This window comes from Trypanosoma cruzi, genomic scaffold, assembly GCF_000209065.1.
Source record: "Trypanosoma cruzi strain CL Brener 1047053516549 genomic scaffold, whole genome shotgun sequence".
In the NCBI taxonomy this organism is placed as follows: domain Eukaryota; phylum Euglenozoa; class Kinetoplastea; order Trypanosomatida; family Trypanosomatidae; genus Trypanosoma; species Trypanosoma cruzi.
This window is the reverse complement of record NW_001849348.1, coordinates 8,540-17,511: the sequence shown is the minus strand read 5'-3', so window position 1 is coordinate 17,511 and position 8,972 is coordinate 8,540. Positions and strand designations below refer to the sequence as shown.

The window sequence follows — 8,972 nt, the reverse complement described above, 5'->3', positions numbered from 1 at the left end:
CGCACTTGACGTCATGGAGTTCGCTCTGGACGCCGTAGTAACCCACATTGACTTTCTCGATTCCAATTTAAATCAGTGTTCCTCGGGCATTCCTCTAATGTAATTTCGTTGTCGATATCATACAAGTGCCGTATACGTCCAAAACGTATGGCATATCTATACTTGTCGACATCTTCTTCTGGCAAAGAAAGATATTCTCCTGCTTCAGGTCATGGCGTATTTAACCAATGAAGTAGACGTGAGCAGACGTGAGCAAAAGCAAAAAGAAGTTTTCAGGCTCTTTTTTTGGTAGTTGTTTCCCCGCATTGCGAAAATATCGCAGTGCTGTCCAGAACCATCCAGTTATTCAGAAGTTCCAGAACGCGCTAGAGGTGTCTTTGTGTGTCAAATTTATTCGAAAGTCAAATCACACGCGTGGGTCCCCAATCGCCAGCACGTCGCGCAATTCACAAAGGGCAGAATTAATGTCATTTGGCCCACAACGGCAATTGTCCACCGCTTTGACAGGAAATTCTTTTGTGTATGATACGATGAAAGCAGCAATAGACCAGTTCTTGCAACCCCTTCCAACACGACTGAAGGCATACAGAAAAACACAGTAAGAGGAAACGGTTTGAAGTGAGGCACACAATATCAAGAGGAAAACAGCACTGTGTGAAGAAGCACGTAGTCACACGGCTCCCGAAAAAAAAAAAAAAAAAATGTTTAGTTAAATTATTCCGACTTTTTAGGACATGTGACTTCCGGCACCCCTCACACAGCGAGAGAAGGTGTCCGAGGCACATCAGAGAGTCAAATACCTCATTTTGCGTGGAGCACACACCCATCATTGGCAGCAACCGTTCTTCCTTGTTTGTGTCATTAAATCCCGTCAAAATACGACACTTTCACCACCCATGACAGAAAAACGGGAAAAAAAGTAAAGTGGAAAAAAGTAACGCCTGCGTCAAAGCTTCTCATTCCCCAAGGGTACATGTTGAATGGTGTCCGTGAAAACGCTGGTGATAAGATTCATACCGCTGAGATAAAGGCGTCCGTCTTGCCAAGACATCCATGGCGTTGCAAATTAATGTAATGAAGGCGCCAATTTCGGTTTATATTGACGGAGGTTAATAGAAAACGTCCAATAGTGACGCTTCCATCACTCTCATGTCACCAATCAGAAACACACACAAAGACACACAATAAGAGTAAATAGCAAAAAAAACGATAACCAAGAGGCAATGCATCGTCTGTTGTGTCTCTCCAAAAAAGACAAATATTACACGTGATAGCGTGCAGCATGATTCGTCCACTAAAATGGAAAAAAGTGATTCGTCTTACTTGTGCAGTTTATCATCATTTGCCCTGTGCATAAACGCCGGCATTGGTGTGGCTCGCTGCTGAAGCTCCTCCGGAATGCGTATTCCCTCTCCAAGAGCAGGAAGTTCACGTGGGTGCATGCCCTTCACATAAGGCACCACATAAGTCCCCAGCCATGACCAAAACAACATAAATGCAAAAAAAAATTTCCACGGAAACGACTGAAGTTGCTTTATACGTGCACGCCACGGCAGCGTTCGGTTATTTTCCACACGCTGACGGTCGCGATAAAGAGCCTCGGCCAGGTCAAAGCGTTCCTTCCCCAACTTGGTACTACTCATCGCGTGGTGTGTTGCACGCCGTGGCTGTCAGCGCTTCACATATTTACTTTAACAAAGTGTCACGGACAATGCGGAGCGCAACATCGTTTTACTACCTTCTTCCCCCTTTATCCTTCTGCATACTGCATTATATCACAATACAAACAAAGTAACAACAACAAAAGAGTACAGGTGGGCTATAAAAGAATAAATTCCTCCACAGAGGGGACAGAAACACAGAGACATATAAGTGTACCGTTTATTTACTCCAAATTGCCTGAGAAATAGAACAGATGGCTGTTTATCCCTGCAAGAAGGGCAAGAAAAAAATGTTTTAACGGACCAATAAACTCCGTTCAAAAAAGGTGCGGCAAGAATTCATCTACCACATGTGGGCACCCTAACTCCTACATTCATTGATGTCTTGCAACGCAATGGGAGGATTTGTTGACGCATCGCGCCATGCCACCTAAAAAACACTTCGCAAATTTTCCATTTTTCTCAATCCATGCACTGCCTTCACTGGAGAATCGATTGCACTCCTCCGAAGGTCATTCGTTTAGAAAATGCCGCAGGCTTCCTCCTGCAAGACAAGAAAAACCCTAGCTGCAGATGCAGCAGCTGCATCTCCGTGTGTCGAATATCTGGTACCACGCGTATCATCGCACTGCCCTCACCTAGCCAATTACTCTATCCCAACGCTTCCTGTAACATCTCTATAATTCTCCCACGGCGGCATTGCAGATGGATGATGACGTCTTCCAACTCTCTTTATTCGGTTGTTGGAAAATGCATTTATCTTGGAGAAGCGCACCCAGCACCTGGAAGCCTTGCAGCTTTACCCAAAAATCGTCAATTTTCTCATGCTACGCTACGCGTTCCTGGCAGACCCGTGTCATATTTATTTATTATTTTTTTTTTTTTTTTCGGGAGGTTGTGAAGAAATTGTTCGCAGGGCAAGCTAACTATCCAATTTAATATGTATCCTGATAAAGCGAACCATTTACGACCTTTTTTTTCTAGGGGCTTGTGAAAAGAATGATCGCGGGAGAGCTGGCTAACTTAATTAATGTATGTTTACATCCTGATAAATGAAGGCATTCTTTATGATACTTTCAACCGTGTGAATCTTTTGGGAAGAACGCAACTTTGTAGGGGCAGGGAGCCGATAGTGGCTGGATAATATTTGTTTTTATTTTGCCACCCCACCCACCCCCTTTTGATTCCCACCACGCGGCGGGGTCTTTTGGTTGGAGGACCCCAAAGTCTGCCACTTCGTAAGTAATAATATGTAAATCCTAACTGAGGACAAAGGACCATGCTAGTGGTCCACAGAATTCTATATATATTGAATGAAAAGAAAAAATTGAAGCAATTAACTAACGAACCTTTTTTCCTAAATTGTTTGGTTTCCATAGATTTTCAGGATCCGGCCAGCTGCCCGGAAGATTATTCTATTTTATAGACTTTTGGTTGACCGCGGTGGAAGGACTAATGGAACTGTTAACGTCTAGATAATTTATAATCTTTTTTTTTTTTTTTTTTTACAGCCGCGCCTGATTCCCGCAAGTTGTTTGAGAGAAATGACAGTGTTTCCCTTTACTCGGTGACGCGGTGGACCGACACTGGCGCCCACATGTTAGACTTGGTACGCAACCATGGCGATATACAGGTGCAGCTCACCTTTGTTGATGAAAACGGGCCGTCGGATGCAACGTTAACAGCGGCCACCCCGATGACAGGCTTACGCTTGGTTTCGGAATCTACCACCAAACCCTGGGAGGATTCGAGCCTTACAGGACATGTTGCGAATCTCCGGGCGCCCCAAATCCCTAATTTCGAGACACAAGCGCTCCTGCCCATCGTGTGGGTGCGGCCCGGGAGTTGGGGGTCCAACAAGGGCTCCTCATTTCTGAAAGGGAGCGATTGATCGCTGACTATGCCCACGCCGTCGCGGACGTACAGAATCGAAATGCTCAGCTTAACTCGCAGGTTGAGGAGACGCATAACAAACTATCGGCATGCGAATCTCACATTGCGGTCTCCGGCGGCCACTTTCCTTCACGATCATAATCTGACTCCGTGTGCGTGGAGAGCGTGAACCAAGCGGCTTCACACTTTGACGGGTTAATGGCCAGGCCATTTTCCTGACTCCACGCATGCAGTTTTTTAAGAACCATGTTGGCAGTGGGAATGGCGTCTTCCCGGGACTGCCCCTTAACGATAATAGAGAGGTCGTCCGCATACATGTCTGCTGTGACATCCGCAAAGCTGTTCAGCAGATTGAGAAGTGGGTGTACGTAAAGGGAGAACAAATATGGTCCCAGTACGGACCCCTGAGGAACTCCTCGCAGCATGGGACGCCGATCGCCGTGTCTGTTACCAACTCGTGTCTTCGCGTAGCGACCACATAGAAAGTTTCTAAGCCACCTTCTACAATTCACCCCCGGAATATTGGCCAGCAAGCGACTGAGGACTCGATGATCTATGGAGTCAAAAGCCTTGCTGAAATCAACCAACACCAGCAGAGTCCGATGGGGTCTGTAGTGGAGTTGATTACCAATACCGCTCTTCTTGGGAAGGTTCACTTGAAAATAATGATTTCTATTATGCTCCACTTCGTGTATCAGGTGTGCCGGCTGCATCGTCGAGGTACGCATACTACGATATGCATACTGGTGGGGGTGAGGCGTCCACACCCAAAGCAATCTCTTCAGTACCATTTTCTCAGCAACCTTACTCACAATGGAAGTAAGGCTGATGGGTCGATATGACTCAAGCAGTTCCGGCGACTTACCGGGTTTTAAGAGTGGGACGATGGTAGCGCGTCTCCACTCAGCCGGGATCGTACCGGTCGTTCAGCTGTGGTTAATGCAGCGAAGAAGGAATCGAAGACCCTTTGACGAAATATGTCGCAGTGCCTCACTGTAGACTTCATCCGGTCCGGGGGCCTTGCCATACGGCGTATTACGTAGCGCAGCAAGCAGTTCCGTACGATTAAAAGGTGCATCAAGAGGGGAGTGAAGATGAACAACTAAACCAGATGTGGTGGCAGCTTCGTTGTTATCCTGTGGCTCTGAATTAGATGAGAATGAAAAAACTGAAGTAGATGTTGCGGCAGACTCGTAGTTGTTCTGCGGCTCAGAAATACAAGAGATAAGAGAGGTAGAAGAAACTAAGCTAGATGTTGCGGCAGACTCGCTGTTATTCTGCGGCTCAGAGCTAGAAGAAGTAGAAGAAAATGAAGTAAATGAGGCAGCAGACTCGTTGTTGTTCTGCTGCCCAAAAAGAGAAGAAGAAATAATGTTCAAAGATGTGTTCTGTCTTTTGATGCCTTTGGAAAACCTAACTGCCTTGTGAGAGGGGTAAAATGGTAAAAAGATGCGATTGAGAGCATTCGCTGCTCTCCTTGCTGTTTTATAAGTGTGTTGACCATCTCCCAACAACAATGATGTAGGAGATGGAAGTGATGCCTTTTTTCGTCCGGAAATGTATTTCCATGCGAGTGGTTCGCTTGGATTTAGCTTGCTGATGCGACGTAGATACGTGTTACGCAGGCGCTCTCGGAGTAGGAGGAAGAATTGACTCCTTGTCCGTTGCATTTCTGCCTCACGGTCGGGCGTCGGTAACTGTAGATAGCGGGCCTTGCTGTCGGTAGCAATCCGCTCTGCCTCCATGAGAGTGTCGTCCCAAAGCCTGGGACCATCCTTGTGCATGCCGCGGGGGCAATGTCGTCGATACGAAGTAATAAGCGCTCTCGTGAAAGCTTTAATGCCGGTGGACTGCTTTTTATAGTCATATGCCGGAAGTTGTGCGTCGAAGTCCTTGATGAATAAATCCCATTTGCACTTCCCCCAACTGTAGAATGCCCTAGGTGCCGAAGGGGGTGCCGAAGGTATGGTATCCATAAATGCCTGATGCAGCGTAAATGTTAGCATATAATGATCACTGAGCGGCGACACAGAAGCTGACCAATCTGACACAGTCAAATGCTTTGACCATGTCAGATCGATACAGGATCGTTCTCTTGTGCCACGAGCATACGTGATCTCACCAGGGGTGTTAACCAAGGTGAGTCCCGCATCCGTGCACAGTTCTAAAAACTCTGCAGCAACCTCGGTTGGAGAATTCCTCAAGAAGGGCTTCCACTGTGGGTGATGCATGTTGAAATCCCCGCACAGCAGGAGCGGCGACGAGGCTGGAAGGCAGTTTACTAACCGCCTGAAGGATTGCGTTACTTGCGGTGGTGGTCTCATATAGGCACTCGCGAGAATAAGATCACGGTCCTTGTCCAGAGCAACCTGGGCCACCACCACTTCAAGGCTGGTGCCATGCTGGGGGATGGTGAGAGGTATACGCTTGGAGCGGAGAGTTTTCCGCACCAGCACCGCCACACAGCCTCCCTTGCCGATGCGCGACTGTGCATAGAGCACATAATCTCCAGTATGCATACTGGCGATCTGCTCCGACGACTTCCAATTCTCCTGGATGGCTATCAATGTCTGCTCCTTGCGCCATTAATGTTGCGAGTTTTGACGGCGTGAGGCAAGAAACGTTCATCTGGAGTACTGCTATGGGGCCTGGGTTCTGCTCAATGTCTCCGCTTAGCAGTAGCTTTTGTCGTTCCGCGTCACATACGGCACGCAAACGGTATGTATAGCGCTGAAGAGTGCCGATGGAATTCAGCAGCGGATGGAAATACCGCTCCGCGGGCAACCATGTACATGGCTCCATCTGCTGCCCTTCCGACCCGTTTGTGCGGCGCCTCATGCCTCTCCGCGTGCAGCGGATGGGCAGCAGGCGCCTAGCTTCCTCTCTAGCAAAGAGTACTAGACCCTGGCACAACGTTGAGGTGTCCGACTGCAACAGGGGCCTTTCCATTTTTTTTTTTTTTTTTTTTTTTTTTTTTTCTTCTCTTACCAGTCGTAGTAACTACACCTCAATTGTGCAGCTCTGGTAAGCGTACGAAGGAATTCAGCAGCAAGGATAGCCTTACTCCGCGGGCAACCATTATAGAATGGCTCCAACATCTGCCCTTCCGGCCCGTAAAACTAAGTAACAACTACTCATCGGGTTTGAAGCATGAACAGCAGGCGCTTAGCTTCCTCTCTAGCAAAGAGTACTAGACCCTGGCACCACGTTGAGGTGACCGGCTGAGCCAGGGGCCTTTCCATTTCACTTAGGTTCTCGTGGTCTATTCTTTAAGCCTGTGAGGCAGTGGTGACGTAAAGCTGAATTTGCTTCGCCACCTCGCTGATCATTCAATTCGACTCATCCTGCAATAAAATGGGTCGTTCTTCGCATTTCCGTATTTGCAGCTCCTCGTCTTGGGGTTGATCTCGAGAAACATCAATGGTCATTTGTTGGAGAGAATTCTGCGTCACAGCCAGCTGCCAATAATTAAAAAAAAAGTTCTTGAAAGTTTGGTTCTCATTTGAGAGGAAAAGCAACTCATCGTACAGGCGGTGTACCTCCCGTTGAAGATGTCGACTCCTTTCTTCATATCACCCTGGTGGTCGGGTGTGACAAATCCAAATAAGGAGCGTGAAAAGAGCATGAATACCCTTGGAGGAGTCCCCGGCAAAGATGCCTCCACGGCTTTAGTTCCCTGCAACCGGTGACGAGCTTAGAGGAGGATTCTTTTTGCCGTACCATGTTGATGCCCATTGCAATGAGATGGGTTTTTGGGTGCCCGTGCCTCGCTCGGCACTGCGGAGATGGCTGGACAGCTCACTCGCAGAGGGGTAATAAAAGCATCTGCTGAAGCTGCAAGTTGCCGCTAACGTCATCATCATCATCCGCATCCACAAAAAAAAAAAAAAAAAAAAAATTCTTCTTTTTTTTTTCTTTACAGGGCTGTAAAGAGCACTTCCGGGCTAAGAAGAAGAATAATAACAAAAAAAGTAGAAATCACAATGCCAGGCATTTTTCTCCACCATTTTTCTGACACGTGGACAGTTCCCCTCGCAGCCTCTCTGAGGTAGCTATACCCCTCGGATAGGACGGATGCACCACTTCTTGTCCTCCTCGTGGTATGGAAATAAACAACCACAATTATTTTTTTCCCCCTTATTCTGCGTTCTCTCTTCGTGATGCGCCTACAGTACATTTATGCCATGTGAGCAGACATTGTCCTTCCCTGTGAACGTCCCTTTTGCAAACCTCGTCGACACCTTCAATTGCACTGAACTCTTCGTGGCGGATGCTAACAGTTGCATCGGTTTCCAGCATTACAATTCGGTGCATCGGTTAAAACGCCTCCGCTTCCGTTGTACGCTTCAGCAATAGCAAAAGAAAGAGGTCGCTGCTAGCATCGTCACCCGCCACAAAGCAGATACCTGTTTCAGAAGCTCCTGACAACAACAACGCCCGGTTTCGGGCAAGGCTTCATTTTACTTTGCTATTTTGCCAAGGGCCAACGCGAAAAAAAAAAAACGTGTTTCTTCTCTTTAAACACTCCCTTCGTCCTTTCTTTCCCATTTCCAGCACTTCCGCCGCTGCTACCCTCACTTCTATCGTCCATGGCGCAAAAAAGTGCAAAAAAAAAAAAGCAAGGGTCGGTTTTCTGAGCACAGCTGTTCGGTGGCAAACATGTGCCGAGTCATACGCGGAGAAAAGCAGCTGTGCAGTAAAAAATATTTAAAGAATATATATATTAAATTCTAGCCAGGGGCAAAATCAACAAAAAAAGGCTTTGCGTCAAGGTGTAAGTAAAAACCTAACATTCAATAGAGTACACACATACACACCTGCACATTCACAGAGTGAGACATTTATTGAAGGTTTAATAAATGTGCAGGTTTCAACAACAACTGGCGTATTCCAATTCAAAGTGGAATCGTCGTGGCCTTTGTACGTGGGTCCCTAGAACGGTACATAAGAACATACGCAATGTGCGCCTCACCAACGCCACTCAGACGCTTGACGTCTTCCTCTGTCACAGAGGCCACGTGCTCATCATCGTAGACAAACCACTGATCCTCAGGCTTACCCCAGAAGACGTAGTGCCCACTCTCTGCACTTCGGCCCTTGTGGGAAATTACACCACAAAGTTCATAGTAACCACTCTTATTGCCAATTTTATGTGCGTCACCTGCCATCGCCCCAGTTGACACCTCTTCTGCGTTTGTGGTAACGTCAAATTGTGTCTTTTGCCGGGCTTGACGACGTCGCTCAAGCTCCTTGTCTCGCCGAGCCAACACCCTGCCTCGTTCCTCCTGCATGCTTTCCTTTAGTGCATCCGTACAGAGAGTAAAGGTATCTAGTACCAGGGGGAAGGAGACTGGCTTGAGTATTTTGGCCTTCTTTTGAGTATCTGCCCTCCATGAAAAACGCACAAGATGCACAAAA

At 47.3% G+C, this 8,972-nt stretch overlaps 2 protein-coding genes across 2 annotated transcripts, besides 13 other annotated features; both read right to left on the bottom strand.

The window, feature by feature from the left end:
• Nucleotides 1-5,967: a sequence feature (areas not merged during assembly with more than two copies in the genome that could not be assigned to a particular haplotype).
• Nucleotides 685-719: a sequence feature (AT_rich).
• Tc00.1047053509955.50 (hypothetical protein, conserved) lies at nt 1,320-1,643 on the bottom strand (the record flags this gene model as incomplete). Its single annotated transcript, XM_800697.1, has 1 exon — nt 1,320-1,643. One exon carries the CDS (start codon nt 1,641-1,643, stop codon nt 1,320-1,322), a length of 324 nt encoding a protein of 107 aa, XP_805790.1.
• Nucleotides 2,520-2,549: a sequence feature (AT_rich).
• Nucleotides 2,644-3,076: a mobile genetic element.
• Nucleotides 3,071-3,703: a mobile genetic element.
• Nucleotides 3,137-3,169: a sequence feature (AT_rich).
• Nucleotides 3,679-6,493: a mobile genetic element.
• Nucleotides 5,968-6,757: a sequence feature (heterozygous, non-Esmeraldo-like haplotype).
• Nucleotides 6,503-6,540: a microsatellite.
• Nucleotides 6,506-6,786: a mobile genetic element.
• Nucleotides 6,758-8,972: a sequence feature (areas merged during assembly that could not be assigned to a particular haplotype. This can correspond to areas where the two haplotypes were merged or to regions with more than two copies in the genome that were merged during assembly.).
• Nucleotides 7,431-7,452: a microsatellite.
• Nucleotides 8,252-8,284: a sequence feature (AT_rich).
• Tc00.1047053509955.10 (ubiquitin hydrolase, putative) lies at nt 8,450-8,972 on the bottom strand (the record flags this gene model as incomplete). The annotated part of the gene is made up of 1 exon (XM_800696.1): nt 8,450-8,972. A coding segment is annotated over one exon (523 nt), but the record flags the coding sequence as incomplete, so codon positions are not given.